Below are 21,677 nucleotides of genomic sequence, written 5' to 3' on the forward strand. Positions count from 1 at the left end.
TGAAACGCAATTCTATTACTCTTCATTTTCATTTTATTTTTTATACTCCTCAAATCCAACAACTGTCGTCGAATACTCTGCTGTAGAGTATCGAGAAATAAATATTGGTTCTATACTACAATAGGAAAAACATTTAATAAATAAGATACATTGAACGTTATGAAAATTATTCTGTATCACTCACGTTTCAGCTGCTCGATTACCATTATTCCATTTTTCTTATTATTTTATTATTTCATTATTACCAATGTAACGTAATTACTAAATGTTATTCAATAATTCTATTTTATAATCTGTGCGCTATAACATTAATAACCGTTGAAAATTTGGGCTGCATTAAATTCCTTAACTTTTTAATATCATTGGTAATTTATTCTTTAAACTCCAAATTACTTCTCAATCTTATACAATGAATATGTAGTTTGTTGTTTTGTATCGTAATATATGGGTATTGTTGCAACGACTTTTATCGAATAAATCTATTTTTAATTCAACATCGCAATCAGAAGTCTTTTCCACTCAGCAGTGCAATCACTCTGGAAAAAAAAAGATACTGGTGTTTTCGTCTTACAGTCCACGATAAATAAAAAGTCGTTTGCGAACGTGCAAATTTATTGCAAACGAAACATATATTACAGTTATGTGAGATGCATATTATTAACATTTATGTTAGAGATGCCTATACTCTTTTTCTTTTAAATAGAATTAATAAACACATTCCTCTCCATGATTTTCTTTAATTTAAAAGTGCGATCAGAAGCCGCTTAAACTCTTCGCTGCAGTCACTCTGTAAATGCAAACAGAATGTAGGAAGGATTAAAGCAATGTAATAAGTGCAAAATAATATTATATTTATATTCAGACTCAATGTACACGTACGCATGCACATTATGAAAGCGGTTTGAAATTAGTAAAATTAGTTAACTGGCATATGAATTACTTTATTAATTAACGAATTTCGGTATGTAATTTTTAACAATTATAACAGACATTATTTATTTATATTCACTCGATAGGTCTCACAGAGATTAGTATAGTGTATTTCGATGCGAACGAACTAATTTTACGAGCAAACTCATATACGACATCATAATCAACAAAGTCAAACAAAAACCAGCCATGTAGTACCGTAATCACTGCTAATTATTGATGTAATTTAGAACAAATTAAAGTTAAGACATCTATACAGCTTCGCGGAATGTTGCGAAGATATATTCCTGGCGTTAAAGTAAGATTTAAAAATAAAAAGAATTGTTGAACATGAAATGCTTTCATCCAAGTAGAGCAAGCAAGAGTCTCTTGTAGTCTCCTGAACAGTCATCCTGAAATTTATGGAAAATTATGGGCAGCCAAGGTACAGGCAAGGTACTTGTTAAAGAATGAAGTGATTTATGAAAAATTAAGACACGTGTATGTGTAAAATTAAGACGTGTATAATGTGCATTATTACTTTGATGAGAGTGAGTCCAAGTATAAATGTTTCTGCAAAGAAATCCTTAATTTTCATAATTCTATCAAGATTGATATGCGTGTCATTAAATGACATTCTATATATTTCGTAATATGTATTTTAAACAAGTTTTATTGTTAAAAGAAAAAAAAAAGGAAAAGTAAATATTACAGAAACATTTTTACAAAAACACCAAGTATTTAGATAAAAATATGAAGTATCTCTGACTTACATCGATATCACCTGCAAGCGATTGTCCATACATTTTTTGATAAGTATCCTTAATATCTCCTAAATCGATTTCCGATCGAGCTACGATTATGCGTATCAATGTCGAGTCATCAGTACCTAATCCACGCATTGCTTTGTATAATCTCTCCGCAAAATATGCAGTTTTATCTCGTGCACACCTGACTAAAATAAACAAATTCAAAATTAATTTGTTAGCCTGTATTTTGCATTGCACTTTCGTGATACCCACAAAATGAATTTTCACGAAAGGCAATGAAAAAATTATTACAAAGAATTGTACTTGGAATTATATGATCACAACGAAACTACAAATCTTTGGTACAATGAATATGCTGTGAAGATTAGTTCAGATTTGAAAAAAATTGTCGCAATCTATGGGACATATTTAAAAGTAACTATTCGCATTGGATGTCGCGCATTATTGAATGTCTCTATAAGGCTGGGTTTACACTGACTCGATATCATGCGAATGTAGTTATTCAGCCTAACACTGGATCGTAACTGGAACCTAACCTCAACCTAACCCTAATCTAGACAGTGTTGTCATCGCAACAAGTAATCCAGTGAAACGACTGAGTCGAAGATCTACTTTTTCGATCTAGCATTTGCAAGTGTACATATATTGTTTTGAGCGAATTCAACATAATCTCAGCTCAAGAGCTTTTTCACACAGCGATATGCGTCTGACAATAAGATACTCGATGCTAATGCGATACAGTATCTGACTAATGTCGTAAATAGATATCATTTATTTGTTTTTCGGTTGGTAACAACTTCTTGTCTGCAAAACAATACACATCTATTAGCAAAGGCTGCCGCGAGCAAATGCTGAAATAAAAGATTATCCGTTTGGTTTACACAGAAAAGAGCTAGTCAAAAAATGAAAGTAAGTAGGAAGTATTGAATTCGTTCAACGAGATGAATAGAACAAAGGACTTGTCCAATTAATACGAATTTAGAAGGAAAGAAGAATTTCTTATTTTAGCTAACTAGGTGTTGTTGTCAATTTATTCCGAAAAAAGAAAAAAAAAAAAAATGAAAAAGACTGTCGATACCACTACAGTGAATTTTGTCTACGATTTTATTTTATGCGTCAGTATATCAGTCTGTGAGGCGGCTGGTAACCAATGCACTGTAACAGACGAACAGTTATAGACAGATTTTTGCGAATATCTTGGGATCGAAGGCTGAGTAGCGGTTACATGTACAGGAAAAAGTTGTTCTTACATTAACATATATTTAAAAATCATCGAAATCGGTGAGGCGAATGAAACATCCATAATTATCCAGATCTTTAGTGATGTAATAGTAGAAGTCCTGCTTATTTAATCTTTGTATAAGTATATACGTGCATTTGCATAAATGTGATACCAGAATGTTGATACTTATTTAGAAAACAACAAGGTATGTTTCCCTTGATCTTTCCCAGACTCTACATGATAAGCTTTTCACAATCTAATTACATATATGTGCACATGTAATTATATATATATAATTATATTATATGGTATATATTAGATTAGATATATAGTTATCTAAAGTTATCTAAAGTTTGTCCAGTGATTACTGTGGTTACAGCTAATGACTGCCAATCGAGTATCACTTATCGGCAGCAAATGGCTGTAGCTGTAGCTGCAGCAATCACCTATTATGTCTATCTCTGTCTCGTTTTGTTGGACAGACTACAATTAGATGACAAGCTATATGTTTCGGAGTGTTCTTTAAAATATAAAAAATGTAAGCATAAATAATACGCATAACATTTTCACCAGCAGTGGATAAAGTACATAAAACTAATTGCATGCTACTTACTGATAAAAAAAGTTAATTACTCTTTCTTGTATTATACCAAATAAAACTTGTGCGATTTTACTTCTTTATGAAAAGTAATATATTTTTTCTTACCAACTGCAAGATAGCCGTCTTCGACTGATCCAGAAAATTCTGTCTTAATAGCTTCTTCTAAGCTATGACCAGCAAGGCGTTCATATTCCTCAAAAATTTTTCGTAGTTGAGGGAAACTTTTCGTAATGAGAATAGCATTAAAAGTACTTTCGTCTGTTCCCCATTGTTCCTCACCAGCTGCAAGTAATCTTTCGGCATCTTGCATTGCAGCTTGTTCGTCAACTTGAGGATTTTCATCTCTATTGGCCTATAAAATAATTTATATATATTTTATTAAATATATTTTTATTCCAAATAAAAATAATAATAAAAATAGTACTTCTATATTTGTGCCTTTGTTAATTTTGTAGATTGTGATATCAACTGTGCACTGTACATAAAATATCTTATGCGAATAATTATTTAAAAAATTATCGCATTTAAATATTAAAATACTGTGCGAGATAACGTACGTGTATCGCCTTTTCTTGGAATTTGCAAAACGTTCTGAGAGAACGTAACAACGGTTTAAAATAGTGGCAAAGATAGATTATGAAAAGACAATGCCGCTTTTATGTGATCGTTAGACCACTGAATACGTCTCGATCATGTACATGACATTAAATGTATGTATTAATGAATAACTAGAGTATAAAATAAGGATGCAAGATTGAGAGTGACTTGCTGTGTGCCTCGTTTTAATCGAGTTGCATCACGAGGTATAATAAAGTTAAAAGTTGTTTTTAATCTCTCCTTAGTCATCTCGTACGCGTGACTAAAGTGAATAATTAGTAAACAAAGATATTTGAGTTTATTTGGATGTTCCCTTCAAACACCGTTTCTAGAGCTGTTACAGCTTGAACTTACGAGTCCAACGAAAGAACATACGCGTTAAATCGCAGAACTTTTATATTTCAAACATACATAAGAGAGTCTCACTAAAAAATCTCATCTATTGTACTATTTTTATTGGTTACGTTAATTACTCCTATAAAACGCATCAACTACGCCTTTTCTTATGCGATTCAAATCAATTACTTCTCATTCCGTAGATCACACTATGCTATGTCTACACTATGCTAATCGAACTCGACATTTATCACAAATTTTTCATGAAGATATCCGATAAATTATTATCCAAACATATCCATTATAGTATAGGTCATAGTATTCGTCACGGGAACAAAAGTCTCAAAGGAACTATGGACCGAAAATAAACTGTTCTTTTAAAGAATGACGTTAAAGTTTCATTGGTGTTACTTATAATACGTTTAAATTTTGCAGTCAAATAAGAATTAAACACTGTTATATTAACGAGGAAACTGAAAATTATTCCTTAGCGCATGAAATAATCCACTCACGATAGAACAAATACCAAACTCTATGATTTCAAACTATTGCAGAATTACTTGCCGTACGATAAAATATTTCAAACGAGAATCGAATGGCATTGCAGAGAATGACACGATTTGATATTATTTTCTTGCAGGTGTACAGGCAGAGACCAGGTGAAGATCAACTACGTTTTCCTTTGAATGGTATCAAAATTCTTATTGTGTTGATCGAACAATTCATTGTTTCATCCGAATGCTTAATAATTGTCCATACGAAAATCCGTTAGTTCAGAAGAGAAAAGTATTAAATTTAAAGGATATTTGAGTAAAAAAGTGCTTTTGCGATAAAACAAAAATAATAAATCTCCCGAGCTGGTTTTGTGGCGTAAGAAACTTAATACTTCCTCGTGTGGAGCGATGAAATGCATCGACCAACAAATGAAGAAATGTAATCCAATTTTTAAAAAATGTAATTGACCTTCGTATCTGCTTTACGTATTGATTTGCAAAGAAATCAATGACATCGAGTCTGAGAACTCTGAAGATAGATGCTTCGTTCTATAATATTTGGGACAGAAACATTTATCTTACGTGCTAAGGAATAATTCCTCGTCTTTCTGTTTCCTCGTTAATATGACGCTATTTACTTTCTATCTGACTGCGAAATGTAAACAGTGTCTGTTTGTAAGTAACATCAAAGTAAGAGATAATGGAACTCTAAGGCTATTTTCCGAAAGAACGACTCATCCGCGACTCGTGGTTTCTCCGAGACTTGTCTGTCTCGTGACGAGTACGGTGAAATTTAAGGTTGTCAATTTTTCGGTATCTCTTTTTAAGAGCTCTGCGTCGATCCGAAGGTGTAGAATGAGAATCATTTGTCAAAGCCATAACGTATGATTTTTTAACACCATGTAAGTAAGAATCTAATGAGAATAGAATGGCTCTTGGTCATTTACTTTCAATCCTTTTAAAACACGTTGACAATAGCGTGTGAGCTATCAACTTCTATCTTCATCACGCGTTAAATATAGGAAGATGGATTGATATTTGTTTGACGTCGTGCTGTTTCTCCGAAGCCACGAGTTTTCCTTTTTTCGATAGAGCGCTTTTCGTCTTTGGACTTGACGTATAAACTTAAATCGAACATGAGTTTGTTAATATACGATACAAATGGATAAAAGTGGAAGGCAGAAATCGTAACAACAAAATTTAACGAGTAACTCCAGTAAATTAGTAAATCTTCAATTCATTTTCATTACAATTCCATTACTTTGAACACTTGTTCCAAACATCAGTTTCACCGTTTTCAAATTTCACTCAGTATCGAAACACCTATCCTTGTGCATCGATTTGTAATGTTTACATTTTATTTTCCCCTATCCGGTCAACGTAGCAGTATCTATAGATTTCACGCCAAAACCCAAACACGATAGAATTCATAACTCAGATCGTAACAGTGAGGCATACATTACAAATGTACAGTAAAATGAAAACCCTCTTATGTTATTAACACGGTCGTCACTAGCGTCGTATAAGAAGCGAAGCGAAAACTGTGATCAATATTTTCGTCCTTTCTAGAGAAACTTTGTTTACAAAAGTCGTACAATACGGGAGGAGCCATGATATGGCAGTAATAAGTTTTGCGTAGATGAAGGTTTTTCGGAGATATCAAGATCACCTCCATTTTTTTAAATTGCTTGCCGTACTTCTTTATTCGGGCAGAATAGAGGGCGTTTAGCTGATTTTAGCAACCCCTAATAGAAGGTCATCAGACAATAAATAAAGAACGTTCAAAGTAGCGGGCGTTCGCATTAATATAACTTTGAAATCATCGAATTGCCAAAGCCCGTGCACTAGTTATCACTTTCGGATTCATAGTAACACATGCCACACAAAGTCCTTATTTCATATCTTGTAATACTCTTCCTATGTTAGTTGTTGGACATAGTTGTACGTAGTAAGAAATGGAAAAGTACACATTCAACTTCTTTTATTTATCGTTGGATGACTTTTTATTAATGAAATCATCTAAACACCCCCTATATCGCTAGAATAGAAAAGTAGGACAAGCAATTAAAGAAAATCGAGGTAATCCTGAAATGTCAGAAAAACCTTCATATTAGAGCGTTTTCTGTACCTGGTACGATAGATATCTGATCGTAATCCATTATGCTGATCAACGTGTTAAGTTGTTACGAAACCGTTCAATGTAAAAAACGTAGCAGTTGTTGCGTTAAAAATCCAATAATTATCATTTATTACGAGTTAAGACCCATTCAATGTATTTGTTATCAAGTGAAAAAAGAAGTTTACTTTTTTCGAGATCGGAGATTCGAAAGAAAAATTTCGTTTCGTATTTCTTATTTATCATTCTGTTATCAGTTTGAGTATCTTATCAATTATTGTATAAGACATTATATACATCAATTACCCTATGAACATAAATATGACTGACTACCGCTATGCTTTTGAAAATGTTTGGTGGTATTACAAAATGTTTAAACATATCGTTTCCTTCTAAAATAACAGTCTCAAATGTCGATCTTCGATAATATAATAAATCAGATAAATTTACAATTTAAACGAATATAAAAATAATAAAAGTGCAGCGCAGTGGTTAGCGCCTTAGGTTACGACCCTTTCGTTTCAGGACCCGGGTTCTCAAATCCCGGCGACCGGAGTCCGATTTTTCTTCCACGCATCTAAATTAGAAGAAAAATTACAACAGAATCCCGGCAGCGACACCGGCGATCCGCAGCAGAACCTGTCTCACTCTACACACGAGCAACATCAGCAACAACCATCACGGCCTATTGAGCATGAATTTTTTAAAAAGAATGAATGATGTATCTTCTTTAAAAAGAAGATTATAGTATTTCTTTAGTAGCTATCGAATTATTTGCAATAATGTTGTTCATATTTCTACTAAATATCTGTATTTATTTAAAAAATCATTCGAACAGAAACGGGCTTACTTTCTTTATAAACAGCAGATATGGTTTTGATGCCATAGTTGCTAAGAGATGCCAGCACCTCGATAAGAGCACCTTCGTCCGTGCCAATTCCAGACATCGCATTATGAAGTTCTTTAGCAAAATATTCCGGTAACGGTGTCATCAATGCCAAAATTGCCTTTTCAAAATTACCACCAAGTTCCGATTTCAACTCAGAAATCAGATCCTTCCCATACATGGTTTTAAATTTGTCAGCTATTTCAAGTCGTTGTACAATTCCACGATGAGCAAGGACATCGATTATTGTCTGTTCATCAGTGCCGAAACCCTTCATGGCAGTTCGTAGAAGAGCTGCATCTTCTTCTGGGTCGAAAGGATCAGCAGAATAGACAGTTGGTGTGCACTAAACCAATAAAATAAAATGCAAAATATATATTACATAGATATGTAAAACTTTTCACTATTTATTTCAAAGCAATATGTAATATTAAATATCTAACAAATGTTTAGCGAGTATTTTGCATATGAATATTACAAATAAACAGAAAGTACGACGAATAAACATTAAACTATTGCAATAGTGTATTGAAAAGTTTTTAGCCTCTTTGTTTTACAGGAGAAATACGATTTTATTTTGTAATATAATAGTTTTAACATGATATATACCGCATACATTATTAGTAAGATTTTGTCATCACGTCTTTTGCAATCCGAATTAATTAACCTTCAAATAATAAAACAAATATTCTTATTACGTTCTGTCATTGTGTCTTCGATTAATCGGCTTCGTTGAGAGCGAGGCAACGCGGTCAAATCAAGACCTACTGACTAATCGAGACCTAACCTAGAATAAATCACGGAACGTTGATCGAAATTCATAATTCGTCGCTATTTCGCATTCATTCTGCGTCTTCTATTCGTCGCAGAAGCAAAACAAATAATTGGGTTCATCTATACTTAACGAGATGATATTATTCTGTGTATATAGATATTACATATAATTTATGTATAATTTGTGTGATATTAAATATAATTTATCCATTTATGCAGAAACGTACATATTAAAGTTTAAAGTACAAAAGTTTATTCCGAAGACAACGAATCTCCACGAAAATTTAATTCGGATAGCACATTTTGCGGAATCGGTAATAGCCGAAAACAGTATTCACATGTTTCTGTATTTCCGCCGCACGTTCAGCTCCCAAACATACCTTACTGAATTAATAGATTCAGTGCATGCAGTGTGTAATAGTTATTATTATAATAGTTTATCGTTCATTTGCCGAATCAACGAGTTGTCATGTGCAGTAGAACATACTTACGTAGGATTCATATGCATGTACAAGGTGAAATTACCGATTCGGTCGCTTTCGACATTCGGTTTCATAGATATGTATGAAATAACCCGGCCGGTAATAAAACTGAATCGGTCGGAAAGTATAGAAAACAGATGAAGAATAGAGGAAGAACGAAATCAGGAATACATAGAATAGTTCTTGAAGCTACTACGATCACAGCCAAGCATTTCTAACATGTGAAGAAAGAAAAGACCAAATTTTTAATTGAAATGAACTAGATCCCAAAACGATAAAATTGATAGATCACGAGATAAATTTGCATGACATGGCGAAGAACAAAATCGTAAGACTTGGATTTTCGATGTAGATATGAACGCCGCTTTCGAGTCGGTCAAGAAATCACGTCGTCTGAACTGATCTTTAAAAGTTCATTTATACATAACCGTGCTGTATCCGTTTCGTGTCTCAGCCGTGGCCTTGAGCCGAACCCCAATTGGTTACCATACTTTTAAATATGTATTCGTATCGTGTTAGTCATCATCGGCAGCGTGGACGTGTTCCATTCACATTTGATAATCTCATATTTCTCCTATTTGCCGATCTGACCGGTGGGGCCAGCCCCATAGCACGGGCCTGTATAAACGTATCTGAATATATCTCGTTCATGTATCACGCTATGAATTTGATTTTATCTTCATAAATCTTCTTATCCGTTTGCCACAACGGATGTACAATGAATCGCCTTTTCTTCCTTTGTTGCTTTGTTTTTTCTTCCTCTTCTTCATACAAAGGCATCGCTGCTATAGCTAAGTCTTTGGTTGGAAACGGCGGTTTGTTATATACTTGCGTAAGTTTGACTTCTATGTCTGACTAGCATGTTTGTCTCGGGTATATCCCGGCTGGTAGTATACAAATATTAATAAATAAACGTCCGGTCACTGTTTGGACACGGAACGAATTCGGCACGATTATTTATAAATGGACCACAAGTTATGTATAATATGATATAAATATGATATGTATAATCAGGTTAAACAATGCTCTACTGTAATTCTACCGTATCTGAGAACCTGAATTGTACTATGTTTTAGTTGTCCCCATAAATGCTCAAATTAGTACATAATTTAGATGCTAATTATCGTGCAAAATACACACTCTTTTAAAATGGTGAAATTAATTGTAATTAATGATTTCTAATCATTTTAACTTGTTTGCACGTAATAGAAAGTATTATGTAATGATGGTATACACAAAATACCAAACTTGAACGAACAATAGGACATGGTAAAGAAAATCTTACGGTTTGAGAGATCTCCCCTATTCAAAGAATTGCTGATTTAATGTAATTTAATGTAAAAATCTATCAGAGTACTTATTTTATTTAATTATTATTTTAAATAAAACACACTTGAGACAATGGCTTTAAAAAATGTGGATAAATGTTCTAAAGTAGCCATCTCTGCACTTAAATTCGATTGAGAATTTGTAGGAAGATAAAACCGCACAAACAAGTTTAAACGATCAAACAAAATTTAACTATGCCTATAATGGAAGTTCAAAACTTTATTTTGAAATTAACTGATATGATATGTCGTTATTGTTATCGTTTCAAAAGGCGAAACTACCAAATATTAATATTAATTTACGACATTAAAAGATTTCTCCTCTAAAACGAAGTAGGTTTGGGCTTTCATATTGCGTGTGTATCGTATAGATAAAGTAGAAAGTAGTTAGTAATTACCTGCACATGATAGTACTGAGTGGCCGACATTATTCGAATCAGCTAAAAAATAGAAATTCATATTAAAATCATATTAAATAATAGTATATGTATAATATTTATGCTATAGTTATATTTTAGTATTCTTATTGCACGGAAAATTTGCACAATTAAAATCAACTTATCATTAAAATAAATTACTATCTGAAAACAAAATTTATTATATAACATTTCATAAACACTTTATCGAAAGCATTAATTAATCAAACTCATAGTCTTATTCTAATGATTAACATTACACGTTTGTTTCATTATTAATTGTTCAATGTTTAAGATGTAAGATGCGATTAAAAATAAAAGAGAGTTGCAAACGCAATTAATATTAAAATATCGTATAGTATTTGAGGGTGTAATGTCATGAGAAATAAATGAATCTACTAATGACGCGATATTTACAACGAAATGGTAAACTTTAGGTATACTATAATAATATTACGTTTTAATTATCATACATATTTCCTTTCAATGCCTTAAAAATAGGAATTTGCTCAAACGTAGTATAAAAAACATAGTTGCGTTTAAAAATATCACTTTAAAAACATAAAATCATTCTATATTAATAACATTTTCATTATAATTCTAACAACAATATCATCAAAGCCTTGTAATGTAAATGTAGCAACGTTAGTAAAAAAAAAGGTAACAATTTTAAAGTTTATTGTAATATAATCTTAGTTAATAACAATCTTGATTAGTCTGAAATGAAGTCGAAATGCTTAATATTGTTACACAATAAGTTAGTTTTCTGTCCTATTTTTCCATTCGCGTATCTTATTTATCTTTCCACGTAACTGTACATAATTTTAAAATGCGAGAAAACATATTATCAGGAAGTGTGTGTTCATGTAAAGTATATACATGAGTATACAGTATTGCGAAATTGAGGTGAATGATGACTTGAGTGGTTGATATAAATATCTTTGAAGACCTGCAGTTAACCTTGTTTGATATATACGCGAAGAAGAATGCCAAGAAGCTATCGTAGTGAAATTCCAAAGATTGTATTGATCGGTGTCTATGTATAAACAAGTATTTGGGGTGTGGCTCTTACTTACCTTCTTTTGAAGCGGTTACAGGTTCTATTCGCTCTTCTGCTACCGGTTCCGTTCGGTTCTCGTAACCAACTGAAACGAACCGTCGCTCGTCACGGATATTCTTTGCAGGAATGGTGGGAGCAACAAACGGAGAACGTATGCGTCTACTATAGGAAATGAGATTTAACGATGACTTAATGCGCAATTCATACGAAAACTATGCTATATACAATATAACGTTAAGCATTGAAAAACTACGTGTAAAGGTTGCAAGAATCAAGAAATAAGAAATCCTTGTAATGTAACCTCTGTTGTTCTACAATTAATGAAAGATATATTAATTTAAAAAACATACATCATGAATATTGAAATCACAATTGTTATCTAGATATACAATTGCTTGAGAATGAGATTCAGCTATCTAGTTTATACAAAAATATAACGTATTTATATACAGATACACAGAATAAAGTAATTGGAATTGTTAAGAATGTATCAATTTTAATAGTCTATATTTTATTTACATATATATATATATGTATAAATATATATAAATACTCAATCTTTGATTAAATAGTTTAACGTTATATTTTACTAGTAATATTTCCTTATAATATATTTCTATGTATATTAAAATTGCTGTGTTTTACCAATAACAGTACAAAACAAAGAATTTTTAATAGACACAAGCTTTATTATGTAAGTTAAACAAATGTGCATTATCTAAATTTAATTTTCTTATATCATATTTAATATAGAAATAACATTATTTTCATATTGTTTGAATGAAACTTTGAGAAAGGGAAAGAGAGAGATAGAGAGAGACAAAGAGAGACAGGAAAATTTATGTACTGTAAATAACTAATTGACTATGAAATAAAGTGTTAACTGTTCCTATTTAATTTGTTTCACGCGTATTTGTATATTACACATACAGAATTCCTATTTAATTCTTTTTAACTGCACCCGTTGAATTTGTTAAGTACAACAATTTAAAATAAAATTAAAAAAGTGAAACAAATGAAGCAGAAAAATGCAATATATTTCACTTAACAAACAAAGTATTTTAATATTACTACTCTACTATTGGTATATTAGTCGTATACGGATTATATGTATGTGATATATTTGACAAGTATTTTTTCTAATACAAAATACCGTTTCTGTATTATTAATGAAAGAAAATACGTTAAAAATCAATATCAGTATTACAAAGTTTCCCGCTTCACTTTGCATTATCTAATTGAATTATTTACTCACCTTTAGTCAATGTCAATTTTAGATTATAACAATTAAAAAGGCTATATAACTGTGCGTTATTTCTCTAGAACACTAAACACAATTTTCGTATCACTATCACCGTTTTTACAAATCGATTAAACGTATATGATAATTATCGACAAATAAGAAACGTCTTGATGCGGTTACATGCAGTCGCGCACATTAAATGGTTACGGTATCTGAAAGAAACAATTTCACATTATAATGTCACAAGAGGATCAGTAGAAGAGAGAATTGGTGGGGGAGCGACGTAGAGTCGATGACGTGTCATGTAAAATATGCTGCAGAGTAACGAAGAGAGAGACTATCGTCATAACAGCGACTAGGACTCCCGTTCACCAAAAGATTCTCAAGAAACAAGGTCAGGTGATTCATCGCATTGTATGTGTATTACGAATATCATATATACGTATCCATTAAGTTCTTTGAACGGTGACGAAACGAGATTCCTTCACTTGTTAGATAAAAACCTGTAATGATTACAAAACTGAGAAACATAATGACGTTATTCACCCGTTTAGAAATTATCTTTCTTTCTATCTATTTTACTTTACCGATGTAACTTACATATATATATATGTGTGTGAAGTTGTCACTTAACTTCCATACTTTGAATAAATTTTAAATTATATGTCGCATTTTGTATTGCGTTTTATACTTCTAAAAATGTCAAAGTGTAGTTTTATTAGCAAAAACCTAATAATTACCAAATAGTTACCTATCCATAGTTTTCGGTCAAATCGATATTATGAACAGCAAATTATTGAAAAATGAAGCAAGATATCTTAACAACTATTAGCTTTATCTCCAATAAAACTTCATAAATTTTTGTTAAGAATTCATTGCTTATTAAATCGCACTGCTAACTTTATTTTTAATAATGTTGTTTTACTCATTAATGTCAGAAATAATTTTTCTCAACTTGCATTTTTATATAATATTTATAAAATAATAAATTTCTTATATATAAATGACTATTATATCAATAATAAATATATTATAAATATTCCATATTTATTTATGTAGAAAAACAAAATTCAATGCAATACAATTAAAAGAAGTACAACTTCTAATTGTATCTTATGACAATGTACATTTCAATTAAATATCCAAACACATTAGTCATATGATATACACGATACACCATTTATATCTGTCGCATGAATCAACATACCTATGACCGAATGTTAATATAAGTACGCATATACATATAAAGTTTATAACAAATCGAAATCGTATTATGTTGGTCACGCGTAATGGTACTATCAATCGTAATGTTATAAATCTAACAAATCTAATTTTGTAATTACTATTGAGAAAATATAAAATATTGTCGTTACTTTGATATCTAAAACTATGTGCGTGTAGTAAACCAACGCATTCTTTACGCTAGTTTTAAATAAAGCGTACTGCTTAAATTAAAGCGAAATATTGCATGAAAAATATACAATATTATTTAATTTCGGATTTTTGAATATTAATAATTTAATTTTTAAAATTTTTTAAGTAAGTATAATTTATGGGTAACTATAAATCTTTTCAATACTATTGCAATCTATATGCTTATATTATAGATACTTTTGTAATTATTTCAATAATGTTATAGCACAGCAGTCACACACTATGTACTATTCTCATATATATGTATATTTTACAACCTAAGATATATGTATATTTAGAATAACTATTAAATTATAGTAAATATAAAAAATATAGGAATGTTTCTTATATAAAATATAGTAATATGAATGAAACATATTTCATTCAGGAAGTTTTAAAGCTATTCCAGATTACTTTCATGTCTATTTGCATTTTTTAGAAAGAATATTATATTTTTGTTTTAATATAATACATAATCGAAGAAAAAGAAGAGTAATTCAAAATATTACTTTGAAATTAATTAGTAGTCCTCCTTGATACCCAATAGTAGTATATTTTATCGCTTACCTTGTGATATTACAAAAGGATTTACAAATTTTTGCATATTTCATATTACACAATTATTACATGCAACCTTATTAATTTGCTCAACTCAACTTACTAAAGTTTCATAATTTTAAACATCATACTAATATATATGTTACATAATATATTAGTATAGTATATTAGTATAATATGTAGTATATTGGTATATACTGCACATATTATATAATATGTAGCATGTAGTAACTTTGCATGAAATTTTGTGAAAATCAATCCTGTTTTATCTTAAATTACTAGATTTCAAGTACTTTCTTTCTTCATGTAATTGTCATACTTCAGTTCTATTTCTGATAACATTTGTTCATTGCAGTGTATCTATTCATTCAAATTTATTGTCCATTTTTATATAATATTCTATTATTCTTAGACAACAAACCCAAGTCACTTTATCATACAGTTAACTAGATATATATATTATATAGTTCAGATTCTGTTATTATTATCTTATAGAAAATAACTACAGAAATATAATATAATGAGCTGGAGGATCCAACAGATCATTTCTTTTATCCTTATGTTCTACAAGATAAGTTTACATGTATGTATGCAGTTTCTTTCTTCACCATTTTTATCAACTCCTTTCTGTTGTTCTACATATTTATCAATAATAAAGTTAGTAATAGCATTTTTGTTAATCTTTGCCTTTAGTTATATATATATACACATACAGTTGAAGCCATTATGGCACTGAATTTATAAAATTGATAAATACTCTACTTGAAATATTTTCCCATTCTTCTAAAAGATCAATCTTTAAAGCATTTCTTAATATAGATCGAATGCAAGATCACAATCCAAAACATAATGCTAATATGCAAACATGGATTTTGTATATGTCCAGAAATACTTAAGAATACAGAAAATATATGAGATCACTTGAAATGCAAAATATGTAGTTACCAAGAAATGATTTAAAGAGATCACTTTTACAAAAATATTTCAAGCAGATTATTTATTAATTTGATAAATTCAATGACACAATGGTTTCAAGCCATGATAAAATCAAAAGGGATCCCAATAAGTATTAAAATAATTAAAGCTAGTGATTTCTACTTCTATATGTAAGTCTTATTAGTTTTTTTCATTAAACTATAACTGTACAAATACTTATTATGCATTAATATTTTCACAGAGGATGGAGATATCCTATCTTCCTTTTATGAATGTTATTCTGCAATCCTGTGAGAATATGCACATATTTTCTATTTGTTAAAATTTTGTTAATAAACGATGTTTTACAATATTTTTTGTTGAAATTAATTACTGTACGAATGTCTTTTGTATGTCTTATTATTAAATGATTATTGAGATGTTTAACAAAGTTGATTAATAATTTTTTGTAGACAGTAAAACGGTTAAAAATTATGTGATTTAACTTACAAAAACGATATTCATTTGAAATTTGTTAAATATAGTCATCATATTACTATTATCTGCTACTACATACATGTGTAATTTCTGTTGGTATCTTACCTATGTAAGCAACGTATGTAAGCTTCTAACAAATTTGAAATTACAAATTACTTTCAATTACATACTTGAGAAGTAGTTTGGCTTATTTAAGCAGACGATTTTAACATTAGTAATATGTAATTTTAATATATATTTTAATCATATTTTTGAAATTAATTGTTTCTAAACATTATATAAATGTACACACGTAATAATGATGAAATATTAAGTTTATTCTTACACATAGTAAATACACATAGTTACAGTTTAATGAAATACAAGTTTAAAATAATACCATTTTAAAATTTGCCTTTTTGAAGATGTATATTTATTTATTTATATACATATATGCATAAGTAAATATATATCTATTTAAATAATACCACAAGATGATCGCGATCGTGACAACATTCACAGCCGGTTTTAAAGTCTAGAGTGGCGTTAGTACGCATAGGTTAATATAGGTTACAGTCGTGTATACAACCGTGGAATAGGTAGTACACGTTAGAATATAACCTGTAAAACACGTGTAAAACACGTGAGTAAAATTGCAAACAAAATGAGTTTATTTGTGATAAACAGGTATGTAAAAATGTCCAAAAATATCATACATGTGTGTTAATAAACTTAATCACCGAGTAATAAATTTAGTCAATTAAACTATATAAATAGATATTCTATTATATTAATCGTACTCGAGTTTTTAGTTCTAATAGATAGAATATTTATTATTAATATACATATTCTATTTGTTGATAGATACGAGGGTGAAAAAGAAGAAACGAAAGATGAAAGGAATTATTTGTCTGAATTATTAAAAAGAATAGAAGAACGTAAAGTAGAAAGAGCTATTAAAACTAATCATCAAATACAGGAAAGTAGTTCTCAAAATGCACAAGAATCGAATTATAAAAAGAATAAGGAAAAAGCAGAAAATCTGAATAAATGTTCAATGGAAAATATTAATTTGAATGAAAATAGTATATCGAGTGACGTTAATGGAAAGGCAAAAGTACATGTTTCAGAGCTTAGAAAGAATAAAAAGAAGAGGAAATATAGCGAAGGAAGTTCTAATGAAACAATTAAAACTGCAGATAAAACATTGCAAAGTGAAAATACAGATAATCAGGATAATGAAATACCTAATAAATCATCAGACCCGAATGAAACACAAGAAAAAATATCAGGACAGAATAGTGATTTCATAATTCTGGGTGTAAAAAATAAGCGAAGGGAGCGTGAAGTTAAGAGAACTCTGCCAGAATGGTTGGCTAATCCAGAAGTCATATCTATTGATTTAAATAGCGGTCCAACCTTGGACGACATGAATTCAATTTTAGATTCTAAGCTTATTGAAGCTTTAAGAGCTAACGGGATTAATAAATTATTTCCTGTTCAAGCTAGTATGGTATCTTGGCTATCGAAGTGTAATAAAGATAGGCAACAAAAATGGTGGTTAAGGGATACGTGTGTATCTGCTCCTACGGGCAGTGGTACGAATATACAAGTTATTTATAGCAAATTGAAATATTTACATTCTAGTTTCGATACTTTATCGTGTTTTGTTAATAAATAATGTTAAATTCTAATTACAATTAATGTTGTTAATGAACATTATTTCAAATCAGTTTTGTTTCTTTAATTAAACATTGCATACAATGAGTAGATTAAAGCCATCTATCTATCTATCTAAAAATTGTGATATAATTTTATTATACTTTCAGACTTGTATGTTCAGATGCAATAGCAAGGGGTATAGATATTCGAAATGTACAGTTAGTCATAAGTTATGATCTTCCTAAGCATATTAACGGTTATATCCAGAGAACAGGAAGAACAGGACACGCTGGTAAATGCGGTACTGCTATATCCATTCTGACACCCAAACAAGTCAAAATATTTAAGCATATGTTGAATAATGCGCATAAAGTAATACCACGTGTTGAAAAAATCGAACTAAGTGGTATTATAAATGACATCGATTATTTGAGTCATATTGATAAATTAAAACATGCTCTTGAAATAGAAAAACAGAACTTATTACGTGCAGAAGCTATTAAATAAAATATAATTTAACTGAAAATTTTTACCTATAACTGAAAGAATTGTCTAATACATCAAAACCTTTTTCGAACCTATAGAATCCACTGAGTGATCCTTGTAGTAAGTATCCTATTCCAAACACGAGTCCGAATACAGAATTGCTCCAATATCTCTAGTTTTCAATAACAAGAATTTTTATAAAAACACGCGATTTGGTTGATGGCCAATATTTAAAAGTGCGCAAAACAATAGCAGATTGATTTAGTTTTAAATAGAGATAATTTTTCTGATATCGATATAAAGAATTGTTAAATGTTATAGTTTCAAGTGATTGTAAATTGTCATCGAAGCATAAAAGGAGTCCATGTGCGCAATTTCTATGTATTATTTTTCTGAAAAGTTCTTTATCTAAGACTATTTGTTATACTGTATGCAATTCTATAGACATTTCTGGAGAAAGAACCGCCCAGAAAAGATGTTAGAACTGTTTTTAATTCGTAGAGGTCGAAAAAAAAATATGCTGAGAGAGTATGTACGATATTTCGTCGCCGTGTTACTATTGCTCGTCCGTTTCGTATCATCGCGTTTGGAGCTACTTTCTTCGGAAAAATCTCACTCGTTCATTTTCCGCTCGAAAACGTAGTGATAACTTTTCTTACGCTGGGTTATTACAAATTCTTGATCATTCAAATTCTTGAACCCATTGACCAACACGCGTGCTATGTTACGTCTCAATCCATATGCAGCTGTTCTGAAACGTGCAGCAATTTTGACAGCAAAGAAACGTCAGGAACAGAAAGATCTTGCTCTAGCAGAGAAGCGTGGAGTAAGTTTAACGTTAAATTGAATAATATTCGTTTAATGCATACAGATTCTAACGAAAATATTTCACATTTACAGATCAAGCTCCCAAAGACTACACCTGCCGTAAAGAGTAAATTACGCGCGAAGCAACTTTTGAAATTGAAGGAAGAGAAAAATCAGAGACCCGTGGGTTTTAAAGGACGTCCTATTATGAAGCCGACAGCTAGGATAATTTCAAGACGAATTCAAAGAGCCATTGCAAAAACTCACCCCGAACAAAAAGATACACTTTTTAAAACGTTATAAATTTTTATCAACGTTTGTTGTTCATCCATGAACTTCATTTGCATCGAATAAAATATGGGAAACAACTACAGGAAGATCAGCTTTGTAATTGATGTAACTATATTTCCTACCTTTGACAAACGCTGTATATTCTGTCGAATTGGGATGAATGGGGATTTGATGGAACCCGCTGGCCATGTCCAGGCTAACGAAGTATCTCGCCTTTTGCAATCTCGCGATTTGGTCCCCAATAAGAGGTAGGGGATACCGGTCCGCGACCGTATTTTTATTTAGCTCTCGGAAATCTACGCACAACCTATCCGAGCCGTCCTTCTTCTTTACGAGTAACATAGGGCTCGCGAACGGTGAGTTACTAGACCTTACGATTTTTGCCCTAATTAATTCGCTTATTCGCTCACGTACTATTCTTTGCTCTGCCTCGCTAAGTCTATAGGGGCTTCTTTGTACGGTGATGTTAGGATCGATCAAACGTATTTCTAACTGTCCCGTATTTACGCGTGTACGCGGGAACCCCGTAATAAACGAACTGTTAAATTCTTCGAGAATGGAAATCAATCGGTCTTTATCATCACCGAGCACCTCGGTGTCGACTTCGTTAATATCGATTTTATTTTCGGCGGTTTTATTACAAACATTGACTCTCGATTTTCATTCTCGTACGGCACTCCGCTATTTTATGCCCGAGGATACCACAGTAACGACGTAAATTCGATATAACGAATTCACGGTTCACGGGATAACAGATATATTTTGCTTTAAAGTCAAAGTCGGACTCGACTCACTCCTCGTGATACACTGATCGCTCGATTCACTCTTCACCGATCGTACAGACACACCAGGTCTCTGGCTAATGAGACTGCAAGCAAGAGAATGCCTTTCCGTCACGACGACGCTGCCGAGCAAAAGTATGATGGGTTGTGCCTACGGGCACGAGGTCCTCGGATTCGTCGAGGAAATCCTCCCACAACAGGCGACAGGTATGCGGGCTGATAAAACAAAGGCCGCTTGCCAATCTGAAGGACGTTAGTTAACTAAACCCCAAGATTTACAGCGGCTCCTCAGACTACCTCAACATACTGTGAATGATGCATCAACCTATGGCAACCATCCGTATGTGCCCTTAGAATGTTTAGTCTTGGCCCCAAGGCTGAGAACTCTGACAGATGTCTGTCACGGGGTGAATTCCCCTTTTTATGGACGTTCCCCGGACTCGCCTTCCGCCTTCCGCCTTCCGCCTTCCGCCTTCCGGCCTGTGCGTCTGTTGGACCAGGCTGGCAGCCACCCGGGCTACACGACAGCCACTTTGGCTTCCGGAAGGGACGATCTACGGCCGATGGCATCGGCCGTGTCCGCACCCTCGTCGAGGGGGCCGTGCGGCGCTGACGAGATACGCCGACTACACGTTGGTGCTGGTATGGGGATCAACATGGAGCAGGACCGTCCGTCTGGCGGAACTGGCGGTGGCCTACGCGGTTGCCGCGAACAAAGGGTTGGGGCTGGAAGTATCCCCCGAGAAGTCCGAGGCGATGTGGTTTTGCCGGAAGGCCGATTACGGGACGCCTCCGGCGGACTATCGCCTGAAGTTGGTGGGGGCAGAGATCAGGGTCGGGACCAGTATGAGATATTTGGGCCTAACTCTCGACAGCTACTGGACATTCGGCGTTCACTTCGAGCGTATAATACCGTCGGCCGAGGCGACGGTGAACGCCTAAGGACGTTTGCTGTCTCGGCTAGGCGAGCCCGGTGTCGGCGTGCGTAGGTTGTACGCCAGCGTGGTGCGAGCAAAGCTCCTCTACGGAGCTCCGATCTGGACAGAGGACTT

General features: G+C 32.3%; 2 protein-coding genes across 2 annotated transcripts; one reads left to right on the forward strand and one right to left on the reverse strand.

Annotated features, from left to right (window-relative positions):
- Positions 1 to 830: 830 nt before the first annotated feature.
- On the reverse strand, positions 831 to 13,457 carry LOC139996684 (annexin B9-like). Its single transcript, XM_072021210.1, has 7 exons — positions 13,247 to 13,457; positions 12,008 to 12,153; positions 10,914 to 10,955; positions 7,867 to 8,277; positions 3,608 to 3,854; positions 1,683 to 1,864; positions 831 to 1,322 (listed from the first exon to the last, which is right to left on the reverse strand). The coding sequence occupies exons 3-7, from the start codon at positions 10,941 to 10,943 to the stop codon at positions 1,272 to 1,274; spliced, it is 921 nt and encodes a 306-aa protein (XP_071877311.1). The 5' UTR covers positions 10,944 to 10,955; positions 12,008 to 12,153; positions 13,247 to 13,457; the 3' UTR covers positions 831 to 1,271.
- Positions 13,458 to 17,700: 4,243 nt separating this feature from the next.
- Positions 17,701 to 18,766, forward strand: LOC139996685 (probable ATP-dependent RNA helicase Dbp73D). Its single transcript, XM_072021211.1, has 3 exons — positions 17,701 to 17,714; positions 17,813 to 18,169; positions 18,427 to 18,766. The coding sequence occupies exons 1-3, from the start codon at positions 17,701 to 17,703 to the stop codon at positions 18,764 to 18,766; spliced, it is 711 nt and encodes a 236-aa protein (XP_071877312.1).
- The last annotated feature ends 2,911 nt before the right edge of the window (positions 18,767 to 21,677 follow it).

The sequence above is a fragment of the Bombus fervidus genome, chromosome 18 (assembly GCF_041682495.2).
Source record: "Bombus fervidus isolate BK054 chromosome 18, iyBomFerv1, whole genome shotgun sequence".
In the NCBI taxonomy this organism is placed as follows: Eukaryota; Metazoa; Arthropoda; class Insecta; order Hymenoptera; family Apidae; genus Bombus; species Bombus fervidus.

Bases quoted from the DNA above. Each gene is read 5' to 3' on its own strand.
- LOC139996684 (XM_072021210.1), bottom strand. From the start codon at position 10,943: ATGTCGGCCACTCAGTACTATCATGTGCAG. The intron at 3,855-7,866 runs TAAATAAATACA...ATTATTTTATAG, and splicing joins TTTCTGTTCGAATGATTTTT to GCCAATAGAGATGAAAATCC. The intron at 1,865-3,607 runs GTAAGAAAAAAT...TGTTTATTTTAG, and splicing joins AGACGGCTATCTTGCAGTTG to TCAGGTGTGCACGAGATAAA.
- LOC139996685 (XM_072021211.1), top strand. The intron at 18,170-18,426 runs GTGTGTATCTGC...TTATACTTTCAG, and splicing joins AAATGGTGGTTAAGGGATAC to ACTTGTATGTTCAGATGCAA.